The sequence below is a fragment of the Gigantopelta aegis genome, chromosome 8, assembly GCF_016097555.1.
Source record: "Gigantopelta aegis isolate Gae_Host chromosome 8, Gae_host_genome, whole genome shotgun sequence".
Lineage (NCBI taxonomy): Eukaryota > Metazoa > Mollusca > Gastropoda > Neomphalida > Peltospiridae > Gigantopelta > Gigantopelta aegis.
The window spans coordinates 6425216-6451344 of record NC_054706.1 but is presented as its reverse complement, the minus strand read 5'-3'; the positions used below and the strand labels follow the sequence as shown (position 1 = coordinate 6451344).

Sequence of the window (26129 nt, the reverse complement as noted above, 5' to 3'; positions counted from 1 at the left end):
AACCCGTTTTACTGTCTGTCGATTTACAGAGCAAACTAAAATATCAAGAGAACAGATAACATAAAACAGTGTAAACACGTCTACCATTAAAACGTTTGTAATCAGGCACGGCGGAAACAAGTATACATTGGGCGTTTGACTGAGATCGAGGGCGCAAAGCAAAGTTTCTAATGGGGTGTGATCGGTGTTGATTCCACCGTGCCTGATACTACTTTAACAAGTCTCTGGGTGCTCTATCTCATGGGAAATAGTGAAAACATGTGCTAAATTTGTCACCAACACAGGCAAGAATCGTACATTTCCTTCCCGACTACAAAAACACCCAACTCAAAACCCATATATTCCCCAGCTTCGCTAGCATCTAAACACACCGCCGCAATGAAGCCACATATACACCTGGACATAATGAAGCGCCACCTGAATTGCATTACAGCAAAAATGGGCGATTATAAGTAATTCCCCGTACCGATGGAGAATAAATCTGATATTGAGAGTTTTTACATATCCGTTATCTACTGGGTATTTACCGAGATGGCATGAATAAATCACATATGAGAAACACATCAATGTTATTCCAGTTCCATAGTTAATTACGATATATTTATATATATATATATATTTACTGTTTTTGTCTTTTCTCCTAAGACTTGTTAATTGTTAATGTCACGATATTCCCATTTACTGTCAATCGTTTTTAATATCTTCTGCATACATTAATTTCAGTGTTTTGTTTTTTAAACATTTTATTCCAGAAACATTCACAATACTTGCGAAGTATAAGCCACATGGTCAAAACTAAATGGTGCTTAGTTAATTTCCAGGTGTACATTAGAACAATGTCTGTGCACATCAAGACTGACAGTAATTAAAGCCACTATCCAGAGTTTTCGGCGACCGTTGAGACGATGTCGACCGACAGAGACTTTTTAACGACTGTTATTACATATTAAATATATATTTCTGAATATAATATTAGTGGCTGCATATTAAACGTGTTTTTGATCGTCCTAATTTTTTTACTACGTCAAAGTTCATATTATTTTCTAATATATATATTTTCGTACGTACGACATTATTGGCATACCAAAATTCAGTTTGGGCTATAATATTAGTGGCTGCATATTAAACATGTTTTTGATCATCCTAATTTTTTTACAAGGTCAAAGTTTATATTATTTTCTAATATATATATTTTCGTACATACAACATTATTGGGATACCAAAATTCAGTTTGGCCTACTGAGAAAATCTTAATACTGAAACACACTGAATATACAGACACTGACGTTGCAAAGAAGAAACTGTATTTAATATGTGATACTAGTCGTTACAAAATTGTATTAGTCAAAATCATCGTGCAATGCAGAAAACTCGGAATAGTTGGTTTAATCAAGTTAATACGGATGGAAACAACATATTGGTTTCGTTGACACTTTCGTTGCAACAATTACTGTCTATTTAAAACATGTCTGGAATACTATTTTAAATGCGATAATAGTTTTGTTGTGTTTGGTTAGATGATTTTTTTTATTGCCTTCGAATAAAATTTAACGTATGGTACCAATTTGCGAAACGTGTCATAAAATTATTATGTCATTGGGCTGATCGACGAGTGCTTGTTATCAGGACTTCGTTAAAACTCTGACATTCGTCGATACGATTTCAAACACAAGGATAGTTGTGTTTTGCTGATTTGAGAATGTCACATAGCAACCTGCTGCAGTTATTATGATAGACTATGATTTGAAGAGATTCGCTGTTTGAAGGGGACATGACAGATTTATGATATTTGAAAACAAACAGAAATGACATTGTAATCTGTTGACAGAAGACACTGTTTGCATTACAGAGAATCCAGCGACGTGATCGCATAACTGATGTCATCGAGGAGTGGGCTATCTGTCGCCGTGTCTGCTTGTGTGACTGACTGACTGTCTGACATTGTGTTTGTGCGTCTATGGTCTTTTTACAATTGTATTGAGAAACTACCCATTAATAACATTAAATAAACAAGTAATTAAAAAGCTATAACAATCTATAATTTAATACATAAGTTGTTTTAAACAGTCTTCGATCGTTCTGATCGCTTCTCCTCTTTCTTGATCTGCACTGTCGACTGCCTTCTTTGTACTTACCCAATACCGCACTTCGCAAAGATCGTTTTGTACTCATGTCCAGTCGACTACCGTACACACATTTGGCCAAACACTGTGTACAAAGATGAATTCCGTAAATATGACCTCAATGGGAGCCGCCATCGTTGTGATCTTAACACAGAAGTAGCTATATACACGGCTGTCACATAGTTAGGCTAATGACGGGTTTATCTGTTTGATTTTAATATATCAGTTTATCTTATAATATGATGATTAAAAAAAAAAAAACCTTGCATTGTTCTACACACACCTTATAACACACACCAATATAGAGGTCTATTATGATAAAACTGTCTTACACGATGACTGATGCAATGTCTTGTTTTAACGTTGTGCACGCGTTCTGATAGTTCATGGCAAAAGAGCAGACGTGGCAACTAATCTTACATTTTGTGCAAACCTAGCACCATCATCATTGGTGTTTTTATTTATTTATTTATTTATTTATTATTTTTGTTTTACAAATATATCTATCTGTTATGAAGACTTTACCGATATTTACCCGTATACTGACTTATTTATACACATATAGATTTTGAAAACCACAACAGTTACTGCTGTTTCGTTTTATTTGCTGCAAGGTGGAGGTGGAAACCAATCCTCTCCATAATCCCAATAATACGAACATTCGGAAAAAGCTTCGAACTCGTTTGGTCAAATATTTTACTGTAATAAAATAACACTCGTACACTCGTAAAACGTCGATTAGAATATATATATATAGTAACACGTTAGCGAAACTATAGTCCGTCCGTCTATATGTGCAAAAGTCAAAATGTTTTATAGCAGGGCCGTAGCTAGGATTTTTTGTTTTGGGGGGCAACTGAGTAGTTAATAGTCTAAAACTCCTTTTTTAAAGTTTCTATAATGCTTTCCCGCTAGCTACGGCCCTGTATAGTCGAGATATATAATAAAAACCTTATATATATATATATATAAAATGTAAAAAAAGACTGTTACTCATACAAAAATTAATATTCTAGATAGACCCTGCAAAATTCATTCCTTACAAGAGACTGAAAACAGAACATAAATTATAACACTTGCGAAAATTTCACGTTTACAACAAATGAAAAGTGACTTCTATTGACAATTATATTTCATGAACCACTAATAATGTATGACTCTTTTAAAGCGACTGTGCCGAATTTGCAGTCTTTGTCAGATGTGTCTTGCTAATAGAACGTTTTACGACTAAACTACAACATGTAGACATTACAGAGGTTTCGCAACCACACCATTACTGTTACGGATAAAGATAATGGGCGAATTTACCAAGCGTGTAACTACATACATTTACAATGCTTAAACATCTGCGTTTAATAACAACAGGCTTCATAAATTCGGCCGATTAATATGATGCAATAACGGTACTAATCGTTTAACTGTAGTCCGTCCCATCAGTATGGTGCAGTAACGGTACTAATCGTTTAACTGTAGTCCGTCCCATCAGTATGGTGCAGTAACGGTACTAATCGTTTAACTGTAGTCCGTCCCATCAGTATGGTGCAGTAACGGTACTAATCGTTTAACTGTAGTCCGTCCCATCAGTATGGTGCAGTAACGGTACTAATCGTTTAACTGTAGTCCGTCCCATCAGTATGATGCAGTAACGGTACTAATCGTTTAACTGTAGTCCGTCCCATCAGTGTATAAATATGTTGTTTTTTGTAAATATTTTCATTTTAGTTTGACGTAAGAAGAAAAGTTAAAGTGTTTTGGAAATAACAAACAACGACCAGTTTTAATGAAAAAGATTCGGTTCAGAAATAAATAAAACTGTAATACATACCATAGTAAGAAAGCGACGCTTGCAGCGTTACTGCCGCCATTTTGGTTTTATGGACTGGTAGTCTTGATACGAGATAACTATATTTGATTAATTTCACTACAGAGGGAGCAACAAGAAAATAATCAAGAGTTATCTTATATAGCAGGACCATACCAGTCCATAAAACCAATTTTGGCGCCATATCGCTGTAAGCGTCATTTTATTACTATGGTATGTATTACAGTTTTATTTATTTCTAAACTGAATCTTTTTTTTTAAATTGCACACACAAATGGTAGTTTTTCGTTAATTTCCAAAACACTTTTGCGTTTCTTCTTACGTCAAACCAAACCGAAATTATTTACAACAAATATTTTTATAGGAGGATGGGACGGACTATAGTTTCGCTAAAGTGTTACTTATTTATTTATTATTTAAAATTATACATTACCAACGGAAGTAATTACGTGTAGCAGACCTTTTAATCGTAAAGAGCGGAAAGCCAATTGCTGTGACGTCACCAATAACATTCAAAGTATTGACTATGACTATCCATAACGGTAACGGTATGGTTGCAAAACCTGGCTATTTAGAATATCAGTGCCAGTATATGCAATGTGTTTCTAATCGTCCTAATGCTTGTAGTAGCTCACACATCATATTCCTTTCTTACATGTATCTTTTCGTACGTACGACATTATTTGCAGATAAAATGCAGTCTGGGCTTCAGCAAACATGAGATCATTGTATGATACAGACACTGATACTCTAAACAAACCTACAAACGTATAGATGTGGATCCTTCAAAAGAAAGGTTATTATTCGAGAGTTCAAGTTTTCATAGGTAGGCGACAGGTTAACTCAAGGATTTGTAATTTGGCAATCTCTGTTCACGTCACGCCGTTATCGATCTTCACGGTCATTTCACGTCATCACTGGAATACCGAACTGTGCCGCGAACAACCTGAGATAACCACGCGCGTTTGAAACGGGCAATCTACAAACACCTGTCGTTATACTGGTAGAGACTATATTCAGACCTGTGATACTCTAAAAATAAAAAGTTACAACACAGTATTTGATTGGTCAATTCCAGGGCCGTAGCTAGCAGGGGGACAAGGGGGGGGGGGGAGTTACCCCCCAGAAAAAAAATCGGAAAGCATTATAGAAACTTAAAGAAAATTTTCTTCTTAACCGTTTAAGGAATTTTAGACTATTAACTACTCAGTTGCCCCCCCGCCCCCCCCAAACAAAAAATCCTAGCTACGGCCCTGAATTGTAGGTTTGTAAGTACTCGTGTAAAGACAAATAAACCAAAAGTATGCCATAACATAATAGCAATATCTCTGTGACAATATTTTTATTTGCTCTCCCCTCTCCACGTCTATCTTACCTACTCGCTCTCCTAACCGTCGTCTTAGAAGTTCATCGTAGATTTAATAAGCAATGTATGTCTTATGAGCATAGGCGTACGTGTTCTCATGTTTGCTGCAAGCTGATCTTTACACGAATTAAAAAACAAAAACCCACCCGAATCTGCATATAAGAACATTTAGTCATACTATCAATAACACCAAACAGCTCCATAGTGCTTCAGACGAATCACTATGTATTTTTACATGGATTACAACTAATACTGTGGGTAAATGTTTGGGAATACATAGAGAAAGGTTCAAAGGCAAGTTCAGATTGTCTGAATTCTTAGACTTGCTCCAGCACCGGGGGCAGTTACTATCTTCCCGTTTATACTTCAGATACCAGAATACGTGTTATTGTAACTATTAATATCAGTACCCTGATCCCAGTGACAGACACATGTATATCGTGCATTGCTACCATCTAGCCCATTTGGCTATTTCTCGTTCTAGCCAGTGCACCACGACTGGTATATCAAAGGCCGTGGTATGTACTACCCTGTCTGTGGGATGGTGCATATAAAAGAACCCTTGCTGCTAATTGAAAATAGTAGCCCATTAAGTGGCAATAGCGGGTTTCCTCTATCAAAATCTGTGTGGTCCTTAACCATATGTCTGGCGCCATATAACCGTAAATAAAATATGTTGCGTGCGTCGTTCAATAAAACATGTCTTTCTTTCTTGCTACCATCTATATCCCTCGATCTGTCCTTCAGAACCCCCACTCACTAGCCCATCCATCATTGGTTTTAATTTACATCGTGCTTAAAGGGACATTCCTGAGTTTGATGCATTGTAAGATGTTTCCGACCAATACAATATTTCTACGATTAAACTTACATATTAAATATATTTTCTTGTTTAGAATATCAGTGTCTGTATATTCAATGTCTTTCTTGTCTACTTAATATTTGTAAGAAGCCCAAACTGGATTTTGTCTTCAAATAATTTCGTACGTACGAAAAAAATATATTTTAGGAAATAAAATGAAATTTGACGTAATACAAATATTAGAACGAACAGAAAATATATTTTCACATATGTAATTACAATCGTCAAAAAGTACCTCTTAGTCGATAACATCTTAAAATTTGCAGCAAACTCAGGATGTCCCTTTAATATATCCATGGGATCGGCGCATATAGCGCGCGCCGCATATAGCATAACTCCGTCGTGATTGTGTTCATACTCAGTCCGCTTTCCTAAACCTCGCCGTTCAACAAACAAGTGCATTTCGGAATTTTCACGTGCGTTTTTTTACGGCTGACAATTCATACTTCGCATGTTGTCGTGATCCGCGTTATAAATGGATTCATCATCAGATATATATATATATATATATATATATATATATATATATATATATATATATATATATATACAGACAATAACGTACGAGTTACGAGGAATTATGGATTATCTGTCACAACATTAATATCACGAGGGACAGATAATCCTAATTCCGAGTATCGAGTGGGTCATTGTATTTATTACCCATAGTGTAAAGAGTTTAGAAACTTAAACTTTAAACTTCTTACATGACACAAACTATATAATATACAAGACGAGAAAGTCTGAGGAAACTGATGACGTCATGAATGAAAAGCAATGACTTCAAAAAGGTACACAAATCAAATGTAAGCCCGAGAGGTCACATTCCTAATGAACTGATGTTTCTAGTGGGAAGTGAATGAAATTAGTTTAGAGAATGTTTAATTGTTAACAAGAACAAATTGCTTAAACCATTTCAACAAAAACTGAACACTGGTGGAGCTAAATGCTTTGTAATATCTCATCAACGAGAGACGACAGTCAGGAAAGCGATGACGTCACCAAACTAACGTCATGGCATCAGCGGGGAACTATAGCTTCTGTCTTTCCCTAGGGAAAGATAGAACATATATTCACCCGCATCTCACAGCCCATATGGGTAATATATATATATATATATATATATATATATATATATATATATATATATATATATATATATATATATATATATATATATATCTATATGTAGATATATATACAGGGTTCGACGTTAACTTTATTTATTACTAGACCAGTGGACTAGTATGTCTTAAAATTTACTAGACCTGACCTAATGTCAACTAGACCAAACTGCTGAATGACAAAATATACCTATTGTCCGAACCAAATTGTTAACAACTACAAAAAATTACTCTCCTACCTTTAATTGCCGTTAGATTTCCTCCAAAGTTTGTCCAGACACAAATCGCAAAAAACCCACTACAAATATACAGATTCCACACATGAGACTGCAACGATGTCGCCGATATCGTCTTTACTGAGATTGCATAGGGAAAAATACATGCAGTTTTCTGCCGTCTGCCATGTTGCTTGTTTATGGAATACTCTTCAAGAGGGGTGAAAGCCTCCAAAGTATGTGACACAATTAATATGAAACCAATGATCTCTAGTGGTATCATTAAAAAAAAAAAAAAAAAAAAAAAAAAAATATGACGTCATCACGTTTGCTTTTATATCATAACATGTTATGACGTTGTTAGATTAAGTCCTATCCTTTCACCCCTCTTGAAGAATATTCCATAAAAAGTCAAAATGGCAGCTAGCACAAAATTACATACTTTTTTCCCTATGCGCTCTCAGCGAAGTCGATATAGGTGACATAGTTATCATCTGGTATGTGGAATCTGTGTCATTGTAATGGTTTTTTCAAGATTTCTGTCTGGACAAACTTTGGAGGAAATCTAACGGCAATTAAAGGTAGGAGAGCAATTTTTCGTAGTTGTTAACAATTTGGTTCGGACAATAAGCAGGGCTAATTCGTTTTCATATTGTTCTTTAGATTTTGCCTTACTCTTTCTTTTCTTGGACAAGTCAGTTTCAGACGGGTCTTTGTCAGATGAAAACCCGTATTTAAACAGGTCCATTTTTTGTCTGCTCGAATACGACCGTAACCACATGTAAATAATTCGAAAACGAAATCAATTGTCGTATATTTGAAAAACCTGAAAAATGTATATTCAAAGAACGTACACTATTGTATGTTTTGCATTTTTATTACCGTATTCGATTTATTGGAGAAAAAAAAATGTACCAAAATATCAAGCAGAAACAATAATACTGTTTTCGCTGATAGTATTTACAACATAGATCTATGCGCACTAAATTTAGCAAACGCACACTCTTTATTCGAAAAACCTCGGTCGATTCCGGTATCAACGGAATCGACCGAGTTGTGACGAATGTCACCCTCTACAAACATTTTCATATCAGATTCGTCAGCGGTTAGCACCATTCGGGATTGTTCAGTTATTCACTGCCCACTGCATCACGTCTAATTAGAATACCTGGTATTTCCGTGTCGATAGTTTAATGGAAAATATTAATGTTTGTAGGATCACTGGATAGCAAATTAATTCACCGCTCATAAATTATCAACACGACCAGTCTGGCTACTCAGAAACACTTATGACTAGACCGACCCAGCTGTTTACTAGACAATGTCGTTCGGACATACCTTAGTGTCGAAGCCTGATATATATATATATATATATATATATATATATACATGCATACATATATACAGTGTGTATATACATGTATGCATATTTGCACGGTTTCTATTTTTCTCTTATGACAGCAGATCATGTATATAACTACTTGGTACTGACAGTGGTCTACCAAATTTCTATGGATGTGTGAAAAACATATTATCCATAGTGTTTAATTGAATTATTATTTTTTAACCTACATGTAATATTTGTAAGACATGTGAATGCTTACCGACATTTTAATATAGTTTTACATACCTAAACAATTTAACATGTATGCTTAATGACATAGATGTGCAACGTTTGTCATTTCAAAGGGTTTTAAGTAAGCAGTATTACATAATATTATACAAAAACAATTATTTGTGCAGGAAAATAAGGTGTGATTGGGGCGTCAACAGTAGAATTGTCACTAATTACAATGTAGTTTCATACGAAAGGGACTTAAGTTATAATTCATAACTGGACTGTAGAATAGAATTTAGATTTGATATACCTGGATAGGTTCCCATCTGTTTCTCTATGTTTTACATGGTCGGATAGGAAACTCAGTAGGTCGTATTGATCCCGCAAACACTTTCCCTCCACGATCTTTATTTTGAACAATATTGCCTACAGCAATCTACGATTGTTCTGTCCGTCCATGGTCCCTGTATTCTAGTAAACTGGTATCATACAGGTTTAGATTCTTACAAACTTCGTTAATGAGAAGTTCGTCTTCTATTGAAGAAAGGGGAACTTTTTTAACGCCAGCCATCTTTATTTTTTACCAGAAACAGAAACACAATGCGCAAAAAGATAAATAAAATTCATCTCAGGCGGATTGGAAACGGATCACCCGTGCGAACGCTGAAAACATGTCAGTTTCACTCGCTTCGCTACGTCATCTTGCGTGCGCCTTCCGCGCGAGTTTGTTCGACGGATTTTTGCGGCGACCTAAATTTCCGTTCCGTATGGAGGTCGGCGAGTGAAGTATGAATCAACCTTTACAGTGCTTGCGTTGTAACACTGAATCACCACAGTGGACCCATTCTCTGATTTACTGTTTCCTGTCCCACCCAGTGCCCAGGACTGGTATATCAAATACCGTGGTGTGTATTGTCCTGTCTGTGGGAAATTGCATATAAAAGATCATTTGCTATCCGGGTTGTCTGTCCAGGACCCTAGGCGGATTAGTGGTCTATCAGGCGGATTAGTGGTCTATCAGGCGGATTAGTGGTCTTTCATTTCTCAACTGGGCCGTCAAAACCCACTCTGGGTGCAAGCCGGTACTGGCCTGATATGCGAACTCAGAACCTACCAGCCTTAAGGCCGATGGCTTAATCCTTACACCACAGAAGCCGGTTCACATGACTCGAAACGAACCTACCCATTCAAAGGTGTACATACGGTGTTACCACTCTCAAGGGAAACTACGAAATTGATCCGACTCGAAACGAACCTACCCATTCAAAGGTGTACATACGGTGTTACCACTCTCAAGGGAAACTACGAGATTGAAACGAACCTACCCATTCAAAGGTGTACACACGGTGTTACCACTCTCAAGGGAAACTACGAGATTGATCTGACTCGAAACGAACCTACCCATTCAAAGGTGTACATACGATGTTACCACTCTCAAGGGAAACTACGAGATTGATCTGTCTCCTGTTTCTTCTCACACACACACAGATCTGGGTGTGACCTGTAAGTAAGAGTTTATCCTCGAGGTGTTTACCTTCTGTCCCCAACACCGCGCCACATCAGTGTAACACTCACGCGCTAGTGTCGCAACACACTCATTTACATATCTTAGCAGTTCTTTACTCTAGGATACGAACCGTTCATAATACCCTCATCCTTAGCGTTAAGTCCATGACGTCAACAGTATACTATATGCACATCATTACACGTAGATTGCGTGGATAGACTTTTAAATAAGTGACACCTATTTGATAGATCTTAAATGACATTTTGTTTGAATTTAGTTTGGAAATAAATATAGAAAACTGATAAGAGAAAACAACTGTGCGTTACATTAAAATACAGTAGACAGAACTGGAAAAAGGCAGTCACAGTTATATTCCAACACAGCTTGTAAATGAGCTTTTAAGAAAGTAAAACCGACTGGATTCCAATAACTCCATATCAGTAATAAGACAAAAAAACAACAACAAAAAAACAACAACAACCCAACCCAACAACAACAACACCCCCCACTCCCCCAACAACCCACAAACAAGCAATCCCCCAAAACATCCAAACAAACCAAAACCCCCAACCCATCAACAACAAAAAAACCCCACAATAACACCCCCACAATACAAAAAACATACCCACCGTAAAACAGATGTAGCAATTTGTGTTAATCCACGTTATTATTACCACAAAATATATGTCATAACCCTTTCTAGAGTATTAATGAAAGCAATTTATATTAAAAATGCTGAACATTTTCATACCATAGGAATATTTTATTGTCTAATTTATTTAATTTTTAATCTGTGAAAATACCTACCCTCAAACGACATTCAAGATCACCCCACTAGGAACCAAAAATATGTTGTCTTTGTTATACGATGCATTATATTCTTGATACAAAAAGGAAACTCCTCAAAAACCACAGATCGTCTGAAGTACTATTAGTATGATAATGATACATGTACATAGTTTCATAAAAATAAATTAACTGTACAAATTCTCCCAACTAAAACCGTTACAATGTGATAGAAAAAAACCCCCAATTAAAACATGCCAGTTTGTTAGGAATTTATTAAATGGAATTGACTTCCTGTTTATGAGAAATTCCTCTTGACTCTTTCCTTTTAAGTTTAAAACGCCAAATACCTTGTCAATTAACTCTACCCTAAAATTAAACATCTTTCCCGAAGACAATTACGTTAATCTGAAGTCACATATTGTCCAACGTATATCTATTGTAAAGTGTACAAAAAGCCAAGAAGCCAGTTTGTTCTGCGTTCTTCCAGTCCCACCCATTTTTAAAGAAACAGTGTCCACCGGCAGGAACTAATTCTTAACGATGCCAAACACTGCAGACAATAGACCGATTGACCAGTTTGATACACTGCGCTCTGTAACGAAGATAGTGGCACATCTCCAGACTGAGTTTAACCGGCGAGGTGGAGACTGGGGAAGCCAAATCCTCATCAAACATCAATCTTTGCCTAATCCTTTGTCAGCTTTCTTGCATAGCGAGCGAGTGTCGAGGATGCTGCGCACACCGAGAAGACGTCAAACAGTGGCTGAAATCCCTGCACCAATCGCCGTTTAGCAACGGGTCCCCTCTCGTTCCATCGAATTAACGCAATTGTATTGTAAACATTGTCCTGTAATTTGGCTCTGGTGAGAACAAATATGTTTGTCTTCTGCCAGTGAGTCTCGAGGAGCGTTCAAAGAGGAAGCAATGACACGATACGTGCAGGCGAACAAATCACAGCAGACGTAAAAAAAAGAGAACAGAAGACGATTTTAATTGCGCGGGAAAACTGACAACACTTTTATAATCCATCCTTCCGTTAGCGGACATCATATATCCGTGGTCCCGGATAAAGTGTAGATGTGTTAACATCGCGTTGGTGTTAGCCAGGCAGTATAGGTACTGAATACACCAGTCACTAACATACTGCTGTGATTGAATGCAGAAAATACACTCCAAGGATTTTTGTTCAGCAACATATGACAATTATAATTTCTAATTTACTGAAGACTGTTCAGGAAGTGTATTTCTTTAACACTGTGGTCTTGTACAGCTTCATATCTTGTATAGTGATTTCGCAGGGATTGGTGTTCTTTTAAATATCTTTCATTGCCGGTACAGAACAGATTGCGAGTTTGACTAACTACGGGATATTTCGTGTATTAACCGATGTATTCTGCAATATAATACTTAGACGAGTTTCATTCCAAGTTAAAAAGTGGAATATTTTGCAAACAAAACAGAGAGTTAAGTTTTGTGATGGTATATGCCTTTAGTCAGAAACAAAAGGCGAATAAAGCATATCAGTTACTTTTGTTATGACATACACCTCGTATGACATATGTGGATGGTGCATGTTTCAGGTTACCGTGTAGACTAAACCTAAGTAGAGTACAGTAACGAGACAAAGCATCATTTTCCTATGGAATACAACGGTTTTTGTTTTAGATTGTGACAAGTTTATTCTACAAGACAGATACAGTGATTTTCTTGTTTGACAGAGTAAGAAAAAGATGGGTCAGTACGAATCCACCCACGAGATGGCCGACATCCTGGCTCTGAAACAGGACGGTATGGTGCATCCACAGGCGTGGCCACACTGGCATCAGACCCTGCAGTCTCGCAGACCCAGCAGGACGTCGAACCGAGGTATATTCAGAGGCGAATTCATCCTCATGAGGTCCTCGCCCCCGGGCACCTGCGCCAGGAGGGACAGGATGAGATTGGGGAGTCCACAGAACGGATACCTGTACGCACAGAGAAACAGTAAGTAATATTGTTGGAACTACTAGTACCCATGAGTTATTCAGGGAACACTATTTCAAATCTTTTGTTTTATCAAACTAACCGATTGTGATATGTGTGAATTATATTTACATAACAAGTGAGTTTAAATTTGAATATACACGGTATGCAATGCGCATCAAGTGTCCAAAAATTACTTTAGGACAGTAAATAATTTATGCATTTTTGGAATACCAACATGTTTAAAGTTTTAGTAATCGTAAAGATTGCGACATTTAATTTTAGATCGTAGTGAAATATTGTGCCATGTAACTTAATAATATATAAATGGGTGAATCATACGGCGAAACAATAAGTAAAATATGATATATATTGCTTGTGTGCCTTCTTGGAATTTCCAGGACCAGTTGTTAAATATGATGATCCTAGTTGTTAGGCAATGTCAATAGTTTTGGTTGTAACAGCTTTTTAAATGATTAAATTACGTCATTAATCTTGCTTATGCTGTCAGTTTTGTCAAATGCAACATGATCCACATCATCTGGTGTTCGTAGTAACTCTAAATGTATGTCATGTGAGACAAAACAAAGTACAGATCTTGAGAAATAGTCAGTCACTAATTCTATATAGTATTGGGAATCGGTTGCCAGTCGGGATTTTATCATCGAAAAACTGTTATAATCAACTTGCACCAACCGATCAACTAATCGGTTATAATTACATGAACTCAAGAAGGATGAGAATACATAGAACCAAGCATCTATGGTGTCGCGTTAGACCCTACACGTTACTCATTTGATCGTTAATACCGAGTCAGTGTCAGCTTTCTTTATCGCACAAACAATTACAGTTAAACTTTCTGCAACAATCGATGATAGATAATCCATAATCATAATCACAAACAGTAAGCTATTGTTTTTTAAAAATTATATCTATGCATATTGGAATTGTGCAATATACAAGTTATTAATGTTAAAAGATGTATTATGGGCATAGAAAAATCGTAATTTGCATGTGTCAGTAAGCATCCAATAAAAGATTATCAAATACTAGTAAATACAAAATAATAATTAAAACACAAAAACACAAAACGTGGACAAACCTCGTCTCAAAAGACCCTTAAAATAATAATAATAAAAAATAGGAACAAAAACAAAACAGAAACATTTGTTTTTGTTTAACGACACCACTGGAGCACATCGATTAATTAATCATCGGCTATTGAATGTCAAACATTTGGTAATTCTGACATGTAGTCATCAGAGGAAACCCGCTACATTTTTTTTTATGCAGCAAAGGATCTTTTATATGCATTTTCCCACAGACAGGAAAACACACACACCACGGCCTTTGTCCAGTTGCGGTGCGCTGGCTGGAATGAGAAAATCCAATCAGCTTAATGGATCCACCGAGGTGGTTCGATCCTGCGACGCAAGCACCTCAAGCGAGCACTTAACCGACTGAGCTAAATTCCGCCAAAACAGAAACAATGTAGTTACAAAGGCGATTCTGGTACTGAACAATGTCTACAAGACATTTCTATATATACTTTAAATGATTTAAAACTAAATAATGTTTTGACGATTACACTGTACTAATATTCATTTGTCAGTTTACACGTCGTGAATGATCATACTATGTATTTTGTCCCGTATACAGGAATTGAAAATATTAATGCATTAGACAATGCCGTTGTTTTCTTGCACTGTGGAACATGTGGTTATATTAGACGTGAATAATGTACTGGGTTCTGGTTAAACACTCTTTTCCGTTTTTGAATTATCATACTCATTTAAACAATATCCTCCACCCCCGAACAAACAATTCTACAAAAAAACCCACCAAACCCCCACCCAAACAATAGAACATTCTGCATGATATCACTGTCACCGAAAGCTGATCATATTTTCAAGGTTTCATTAGTTTGACTGTGTAAAATATCTTCACAAAGTCATACCAAGAATGTGTGAAACAAAATCGAAAGTTAGAGTTCAAGGCAAGAATTGTGTAAAATAAAGTAAGGCATGAGACCTCAAGAATCTCCGCCATCGCTATGCGTAAACACAAACACCAGAGTGAGGCGGTCATTGATCGCCACGGTGACAAATCAATGATCAGTCGAGTTTTCAAACTGATGACGACTTTTGCTTGTTTGTTTGTAATCTAAATGACGAAAATGTGAGCGTGTAAAAATCGACAGAGTGCGAGAAATACAGCAGGAAAGCCGTGACCCCACACACGGTTTGAATCTCTGTCCCAACCAGTCGATAAACGCAGCCTTCACCCAGCCGGCGCTCGCTTTCTCCAGTATGGTCAAAATATCATATTATAGTACACGATAAGAAAGTCGACAACGCAATATTAGTAAAAGGCCCCAGAGTTGACGAAAATAATTATGCTACTGACATAATACATACTAGATTCATGAAATCAACCACTATTTTGCCAAATGGTTTTCAACTCTGCTTTGTGCAGAGATAAGTTATTATCGCGGATAACGGTTTCAGATTAAAACGTGTGCACATTATATTTGAAACAAAAGTAAATCATTGTTATTAAAATGAGTTATATTTCATGGCAGCCACGGTAACGAACAAAAAAGTTTAAAAACCCCCAACCCACACACAGTACAGCACACACCTCTACCAGTATTTTATTTTCAGTAAAGAATACTCCCCACAAACATTAACAACTTATTTTGTTTTTCATAAATCATCTTTACAAGTGCATGTCGACGTATTTTAATAACATCAATAATATATCACATACATACCATGTGATGTGACAAAACGACTGGTATTATCCTGTGACAAAACATCTGGTATTATATAGCGCATTGTCAACTCGTGTAACAAACAAAGGAAAACAACTGGTATATGCTTCAGTATATTTATTATATAAGTCATATAATTTTACATTTACTCAAAACCTTTCCACAGAGTAGAGCATCTGCTATTGTGTGCATCTCAGAACCTTTCCACAGAGTAGAGCATCTGCTATTGTGTGCATCTCAGAACCTTTCCACAGAGTAGAGCACCTGCTATTGTATGCATCTCAGAACCTTTCCACAGAGTAGAGCACCTGCTATTGTGTGCATCTCAGAACCTTTCCACAGAGTAGAGCATCTGCTATTGTATGCATCTCAGAACCTTTCCACAGAGTAGAGCACCTGCTATTGTATGCATCTCAGAACCTTTCCACAGAGTAGAGCACCTGCTATTGTGTGCATCTCAGAACCTTTCCACAGAGTAGAGCATCTGCTATTGTGTGCATCTAAGAACATTTAGGGAGCCGGACGTAGCTCAGTGGTACAGCGCTCGCCTGATGTGCGATCGATCTAGGATCGATTACCGTCGGTGGGCCCATTGCGCTATTTCTCGTTGCTGCCAGTCCTCCACAACTGGTGTAACAAAGGCCGTGGTATGTACTATCCTGTCTGTGGGATGGTGCATGTAAAAGATCCCTTGCTGCTAATCGAAAAGAGAAGCCCATGAAGTGGCGACAGCGGGTTTCCTCTCTCAATATCTGTGTGGTCCTTAACTATATGTCCGACGCCATACAACCATAAATAAAATGTGTTGAATGCGTCGTTAAATAAGATATTTCCTTCCTAAGAATATTTATGTGTTGCACTGAATGTGCGAAAGAACACATATAAAACCATTTGCTGATAACAGTAGTTTCTTTTGATTTATTTTCTTATTTTCTATGGCACCAATGTCCCAATTAGTATATGAAGGGTCGAAGGGAAAAACCTATGATGTCCAAACAGATAGTGAATATTATAACGGTTGTATATGTCAAGGTCACACTGACACGCTGAATTAGAAACCTATAATTATAGTAGGCTATTAAACGTTGTTGGTAAATTAGCCTTGCGATTGCAGAGTTGTAAAGTTAAAAAAAATCAAAAAAATCACCGTAACGAAACTGACGTCACGGGTTATTCCCGTGGACCATTCATATATTTCAAACACTCGAAGTAACCTCCGATTAAACAATGTACTAGGGTGTTAATAAACGTATTCCTTTTTTTTCTTACCATTTGCTTAATAAAGTCGCACTATCGCAACATCTATTATCAGGAATTTATATAGTCAAAACATATTATTAACTCTTCACGGACTTCTAGAATATAGGGAGCCAAATTTCAATTTATCTTTGCCAAGCAAAATACAAACAAATAAAGACTCATTAAACACACTAAAGCTCGAATTAGCTTTTTGGCGAAAGTATTATGAAATATATTCAGCACATTACATGTCAGTTTGCAGTTGGCGACTTCACGAATAAGAACATGCAGTTCTATGTAAAAAGTATCTTGTCTACTTTTTTTTTTTCATTCTTGGCACGTAGTATGTTTGGTTTGGGTTACATCATCCAAGGACTGATGCGACTGGGTTTTTGTAAAGAAGAATGTATGGCGTGCTATCCATCTGAAAGCCAAATTTCTCGACATCACGTTGCCTTGACTAAAACACTTCCCATTAATCTACATGACTTTATGTTGGATCTGACTAGGAATGTGGCCCAATGCTAGAACATTCGTCCACGACATCGCGTTGTCTTAACTAAAACACTTCCCATTAGTCTACATGACTTTATGTTGGATCTGGCTAGGTAACTCAGTGCTAGAACATTCGTCCACGACATCACATTGTCTTAACTAAAACACTTCCCATTAATCTACATGACTTTATGTTGGATCTGACTAGGAATGTGGCTCAATGCTAGAACATTCGTCCACGACATCACGTTGTCTTAACTAAAACACTTCCCATTAGTCTACATGACTTTATGTTGGATCTGGCTAGGAATGTGGCTCAATGCTAGAACATTCGTCCACGACATCACGTTGTCTTCATTAAAAGACAATTCTACAGAACTTTGTGTTGAATTTGGATAGTTTTGCCTGGACTAAAACACTTCCAAGCAATCTACAGGACTTTATATTGAATATGGGGATGTTTTGTTGACTAAAACACTTCTAATTAATCTGCAGAACTTTACATTGAATATGTGGAGGTTTTCCTCGACTAAATACTTCTATAAATAAGAATTCTGCCTTGATATGTATGCTGTACGCATCTTTGATGTTTTCAGATATGTTTCTCGTTTTGTGTTGATGGTCCGTACACGCTCTGTTAATACTGTCTTACCGTAGCGGGTTTTTGTCTTTTTGAAATAAGCATTTGTGATAATATCTATTTTTTGAATTTTGTATTATCTGTGCAATATTGGTTTTGTGTTTACCATAGCTCCATGCACTGTTTCCATGGTTTGACCACAACGTTTACATGTCTTATTTGGCGACTTTATTTTGGTATGCTATGTTGACAGGCGATATCGTGTCTTTCATAAATGAAACTCTTTCACAGCGGGTTACACTTGTGTTTTATTAATAATTTAAAACCTTTTGTGTTTATCGTTATTTACATTTGCTTCAAACCAACAGCCGATATGTTTTCTTTCGTGTGTGTATGTGTGTGTGTGTGTGTGTGTGTGTGTGTGTGTGTGTATGTGTGTGTGTGTGTCTCTCTCTCTTTCTATCCGTGTGTGTTGGGTGTGTGTGGTGTGTATCTCTGTATGTGTGTGTATCTCTGTCTCTCTCTCTCTCTCTCTCTCTCTCTCTCTCTCTCTCTCTGTGTGTGTGTGTGTGTGTGTGTGTGTGTGTGTGTGTAGTTAAAGATTCAAATCAATTCAAATCCAATGACCACTGATCAAACGACATACTGATGTGTCCTTAGACAAACATTTTACCTTATTGCACTGAAACAACAGTCGTCCTCAGATGACGTGTTATTGACAACAACCCCCAGACCAGTTTGTTTCACTCATCGGCCTCCAAACTTTAAACTTTAAACGCAAGTTCTCCTGCTGCTTGTAATCGCAGTGTAAAGTAATATGGTTATCAGCTGGCTTATCTGAAATGGATTACTTGCTTGATTTGTCTAAATGTATTATTGGTTGATTTATCTAAAAACATTATTGGTTGCTTTATCTAAATATATATCGCTCTGGGATCCATCCCCATTGGTGGGCCCATTGGACTATTTCTCGATTCAGTCGGTGCAGGACGACTGGTATATCAAAGGCCGTGGCATGTGCTATCCTGTATATGAGATGGTGCATATAAAAGCTCATTTGCTACTGATGGAAAATGTTTTGGGGTTTGTCTCTAAGACTATACATGTCACACTTACCAAGAGTTTGACATCCAATACCCGACAGATAATAAATGTGTTCTAGTGGTGTCGTTAAACAAAACAAACCAACTTTTTAATTTTAATCCATATTTATTAACCAGTTGGGTTACCTGAGTGTATTTATTGGCTAGCGGCTGAATTTAGCTCAGAGGACTGAGTGGTCGCTTGAGGTGCTTGTGTCGCAGGATCAAACAACCTAGTTGGAGCCATTCATCTGATTGGTTTTTCCACCATTACAACCAGTGCACCACAACTAGTCAAAGGTCATGCTTTCCCGTCTGAGGGAAAGTGCATATAAAAAAGATCCCTTGTTGCTAATGGAAAAATGTAGCAGGTTTTCTCTGATGACTATATGCCAGAATTACCAAATGTTTGACATTCAATAACTGATGATTAATTAATCAATGTGCTCCAGTGGTGTCGTTAAAGAAAACAATTTTTGTTTATTGGCTAGTGTTGTCGGTCTGTTTATAGACTCGCTTAGAGTTGTGAAGTTGTGATACATTCAGAATGAACTAGGCTAGCTGGTACAAGGTTAGGCATGTAACGATAAACCGTGGGTAGAAATCATCGATTGTCTGCTACAAGTTTGGTCTCTCCAGTCGCCTTTCATCATTCAGAACATTGCAAAGACTTCGGCGAATTTCGTCGAACCGTTTTGTTTTTCTTAATGCCCTCTGTCGAATGGATATTTTGGGCGAGGAAAAAGCTTTACACTGCAACCCTAATCTTGTTTCTCTGTGATTAGGCCTAGGAAAGAATGGTTTGTTTCATTTCAGCATTAAGACAACTTCACAAATCACCCAAAATCAAATACCTGTTTGGGATAGTGTCCAGGGGGGAAGTGGGGGGGGGGGGGGGATGTGTAATGTCAACAGATATGTGACATGGTTACATAACGACTAAAAATAAATACACTACGTAAGTTACTATAGTGAATGTTTTGCTGTATGAGTACCCGTGAATGTGTGAAGATAACGGTACCTTGTTACTGTTGTGTAAAATACATCTTTACAGGACAGAAAACAAATTACCTTGATGTCTTAATACAGGTATTTTAGCGATTTGCGATCCGTTTTAAAAATGAGTGTATGACCAGAATGATCTCAGTAAAGACACGAGTTAATATTACAGAGGAACCGCTATCATTTAACTCTCTCTCTCTTTCTCTACCAAGGGACAAGGGTAATCTCTTATGTCCAGAAGGGCCGTACAGAAACCGTTAACTTCATGTCTCAAAGAGATTAGACCACTGATAGGTTTACCAGTGACGTCTGCTTGCTTATTAAACAGGTTTAGTGGTAATACGTTTAAACTTGACCTAACTCGACACACAGACGCACAGACAGATACGCGACTGTGTCTTACGCACGGATCACTTGTAGCTTTGCGTTACCGTCAAAATAACATTTGAGGATACGCCGAGGCTTACGGTCAATATTTGTACGTAACTGCAGTAGATGTGCAATGTTTGCGGAGACACATGGAGCTCCAGTGCAACACGGTGACAGTTAGCCGTCACCACAAAGACTGCTGACTCTGACACTTCCCCGAGATGTTTGCTCTAGTCCAAAGCCTCCCTCTAATTAGTGGACTCTAACGAGATTACAGCATGTATGTCATAGCGTCGTAGCAAAGTGGAGGTGATTTGAAGAGATTTGTAGAAGAGTTGACCACGCCGCTGGTCAGCAAACAGACGTCATCAGAGCAATAAGGGGATCTAGCCGGTTTTAGGTTTACTTACTGCAGGTCACGTGCAGTTCAAAAACACAGAGACAGAGAGAAAGACACGGAGAGAGAAAAAAGAGGGTAGGGAGAGACATACGAGAGAGAGAGAGAGAGAGAGAGAGAGAGAGAGAGAGAGAGAGAGAGAGAGAGAGAGAGAGAGAGAGAAACCGCCATTAATAAACCAGCAACCCAACCAAACAAAAACAACTTCTTCTTCATTAAAGTTTTCACATTTAGTGCCAGTTAGCACTTGAATTACAATTTGTATAGTGCATTTGAGTAATCCTGTGTGGGATTTACTGACCGGTGCAACGCCTAGCCCTAAAGAAGCCTATTTCATATGAAAGAAGTCGACAAATATTGGAATATAATAGCAGAATAGACGATTACCGTCTACTGGCCCAGTGGTAGAGCACTCGCCTGAGATGCGACGGGTCAGTAGCCTCGGTTTTTTCCACGAGACAATCAGTGCCCCATTACGGGTACACCCAAAGCCGTGGTATACGCGGTCCTGTCTTTGGGAAAGATCGTATAAAAGATCCCTTGCTGCTTTATCGATAAAAGTAGCCCACGTGGTAACGGGGTTCCTCCCTTCCTCCTCTCTCTCGACCAAGAAGCCCCTCCCTTTCCTATCCTTTTCACTGATTTACCAACCAGAGTTGGACATACAATGAACAACACGTAGTTATGAAATCTGTTTTTATATTTCGACCTTAAGGAGAACGTTTGTTTTGTTTGACGACGTTACCAGAGCTTAATGAATCATCAGCGATGGGATAAGATTAATGAAGACATTTAGTAGCTATATCCCAATATGATGCATTACTGACTGCAATGATGACTGATATTATACCTTATTTTGATCTTGTACATACTTTTTCATGATTAATAATAGATGAATGTTTCAAACGTATTTGTATTATTTTAAAATTATATCATTACAAATAGTCTTTTAACGACATTCAGCATGAAGTTTACATCAGTGATATAACACAGAACATAAAAGAGACACATTTTGAGCATGGTTAAATGTTCGAAACAGTGTACAGAGCTGTCGTATTCAAGTAATAAAGCCATGGCCACACTTAAAAAATACCTATATAGAATGTATGAACATCACAGATCAATTCTGTTAATGAGTGTGAATGACAAAGCCGTATTCCGTGATCACAATCGTATCTCTGTACAAGGCAGAGTGGAAAGGATGTTTTAGACAAAGTCGTGATTGCGCCCATGATCTACTATCATGTACTCTTCCATAGGACTCAAGATCAGCTTAAAACCCCCATACCTTGTACAGGGTAGAGCTCAACGATGACATGCACTCGCGAATCACTGTAACACAGTGATCATGTCAGGTGTTCGCGATCAATGAGCTTATCCTGCCCCACCGGTGATACCCGTCATGAACACAACCTACAGACAACGAGTCCATAGTTGAAAAGTGCAACATGTTCATCAAAAGATCAACATGCATGTATAGGGTCAGACATCATTTTAGCCACTGATGTGTCGTATCGTGGAATGGCCTCTTGAGTGTCTACAATAAAACGTTTTGAAGGCTTTCAGGAGTCCTTGGATGTTACAACCCTAAGCAAACAACTTTAAAATCGGCATATGATGAGCATGTCCTAGGGCATCTCTGACGCTTAGAAATATAGACACCAAAACCTGGAGCAGAAGAAATATTCCTCGTCATGAAGGGGAAATTGACTGTCGAAAAGCTGAAGTCATCCCTTTTATCATACAGCGTCGTTCTGAATCTCTATGTGTAGATCAAGTTATGAAACAGATTTTATACTTTCTGTAGTTGCCTTTATTTGTAACTCTGGTGGGTAAATCAAACGAAGGTAATCTGTGATCTTCTTATTACTGAATAATATTAGATAATCAATATATCGAAAGGTGAAATGGAACGTTTTCGCCAGACTACTTTGTTTTGATTTTTGAACTGCTGTTAAAACCTTTAAGACGCTGGTGATTAGACGAGGTTAACGCTTAGTTACAGGTGATGAGAGACATGGAAGTACCCGTAGTCGTCTTACTCTTAATCGCTCGAGGTTGATGCGGTTACTGGGACGCGAACCCAGGCCCTACTAACCTTATAAGGGTTGTTTTATCACACCTTAATGATGGGATCTAGCCCAGACTATAGAGTGCTCTCCCGAGGTGCTTTGTTCATGGAATCAAACCCCTCACGACTAGTATATATTAGAGATTGTGGTATGTGCTGTCCTGTCTGTGGCACACTGGATACAAAGGGTCCCTTGCTGCAAGTGGAAATATTTAGCGGGTTTTCTCTAGAGTTAGAAGTTTGTTTTGTTTATCAACACAACCACTAGAGGATATTGATTTATTTATCATCGCCTATTTGATAATTTTTACATAGTCATAGAGGAAACCCGCTAAAATTTTCCATTAATAGCAATGGATAATGTATTTGCACTTTCCCACAGACAGGACAGCTCACACCATGGCCTTTGATATACCGGGTTTCGTCTAAGACTATATGGCACAGTTACCAACTGTCTGACATCCAGTAGCCAATGTTCTAACAAAACCCAACCCAAAAACGTTACGAATGTGTATGTAAAAATCCAACAAGCTATTGAAAGAATAACGTTGCTTTCGAATGTATTATTGTTTAAAATTAAATGTTTTTTTTTTTTTGCTGATTCAATGTGAATCTAAATGACAAAATAGTTTCTATATTTCAAATCGTATCTGCACAAAACAGAGTCAAAGGGATATTCTGACAACGTCGTTACTGCTTCCATGAATCGCCGCCATTGTTGTCTATGTGAGGACTGCCATTCTCCGGGATGATACGTCCTGACTTCTAACTGGATTGGCACTACAGTGAATAGATACAGAATGAGAAAATATCTAGTACAATGTATATATCACGTGTTAATGTGATATACATCACCATGTACACACTACAGTGAATAGATACAGAATGAGAAAATATCTAGGACGTTGTATATATCACGTGTTAATGTGATATACATCACCATGTACACACTACAGTGAATAGATACAGAATGAGAAAATATCTAGGACGTTGTATATATCACGTGTTAATTTGATATACATCACCATGTACACACTACATTGAATAGATATAGAATGAGAAAATATCTAGGACGTTGTATATATCACGTGTTAATGTGATATACATCACCATGTACACACTACAGTGAATAGATACAGAATGAGAAAATATCTAGGACGTTGTATATATCACGTGTTAATTTGATATACATCACCATGTACACACTACAGTGAATAGATACAGAATGAGAAAATATCTAGTACAATGTATATATCTCGTCTTAATGTGATATTCATCACCATGTACACACTACATTGAATAGATACAGAATGAGACAATATCTAGGACGTTGTATATATCACGTGTTAATGTGATATACATCACCATGTACACACTACATTGAATAGATACAGAATGAGAAAATATCTAGGACGTTTTATATATCACGTGTTAATGTGATATACATCACCATGTACACACTACAGTGAATAGATACAGAATGAGAAAATATCTAGTACAATGTATATATCTCGTCTTAATGTGATATACATCACCATGTACACACTACAGTGAATAGATACAGAATGAGAAAATATCTAGGACGTTGTATATATCACGTGTTAATGTGATATACATCACCATGTACACACTACAGTGAATAGATACAGAATGAGAAAATATCTAGGACGTTGTATATATCACGTGTTAATTTGATATACATCACCATGTACACACTACAGTTTCAACATGCTTGTACTGTGCCGATTTGACATTACCATTGGATTCCGTGTTGAACAGACACGTTTTTGTTATATTATGAAACGTATAGCACCGTACACTTAATGTGACCCAGTTTGTTTTTCACTACGCTCTTACCTGCCATTCTAATGTCATATTTTGATTTAGGTTTTAACGATTGGTAATGTTCGTTGAAAGGTAGGAGGAAGAACGAATGGATATATCACACTACACTATACTCGAAACAAACCAGGGGATGGGAGTTGGGGACGGTGCCCAAAACATATATTTTCAAAACATTTACTTGATATAGAGGAAAAATGTGCTTGTACCCCGTAATTATAGCGGGTAACCCTCTACTTGAAATATCGTTCTTACAGGCTCAAAACGTGTATGTATATTTAAAATATTACAATGAAGGAAATAATGTCTATGATAGTATCAAATATGAACAATCGCAAAATTTACCACGTGCTGGCCAACGACAAAAAATAATCGAAAGCTAAGCTAATAACGCACTGAAGCCAGAAGTTGGACAAAAGTCTTGAATTTGACAGATGATTGTCAATAGGAAATATATCTTTCAAGATGCCTTATGAACTCTCCTCCCATATTTTTTGGTGACAATATTCCCTATAAGGGCAAAACGGACAGGCTTTAAAAACCAGAAATAAATAAAAAAACTGAAATCGTGAAATGTATCTTTCTCTTGTTATGTGTTGCGACTGCTCATATTTAGCAACAGCGAATACTAGCGGGAATAGCCAAATCCGTCGCTCTTGTCACCAATTTACAATTATGTTAGTCCATCTGCACACCTGCATTTCCGCCCCAAGTTATTAGAGAGCCTCAGACAGCCAGGTGCCAATCCCAGAGGGATTTACTTCCGACCACTGTGTCATGGATTCTAAGCTCAAACAGAACGCGCGGGATTCCTCGCGTGCAGTGAAGGTCTCACACCAGGGTTGGCAGGTACGACACATGGATACGTTTTTTTTTTTTTGTGTTTTCTTCTGAAAAACGTGTTGGAAATCCTTTGCAATTCTCTTTCACCGACATATTGGTGTTTAGCAA

General features: G+C 37.4%; 1 protein-coding gene across 1 annotated transcript in view; it reads left to right on the top strand.

Moving 5' to 3' along the window:
* Nucleotides 1–26129, top strand: part of LOC121378892 — a 158100-nt gene that overhangs the window by 36143 nt on the left and 95828 nt on the right. The window contains exon 4 of the mRNA XM_041507255.1: nt 13085–13349. Coding sequence (XP_041363189.1) covers nt 13085–13349 — 265 coding nt within the window. The remainder of the gene's footprint in view (nt 1–13084; nt 13350–26129) is intronic.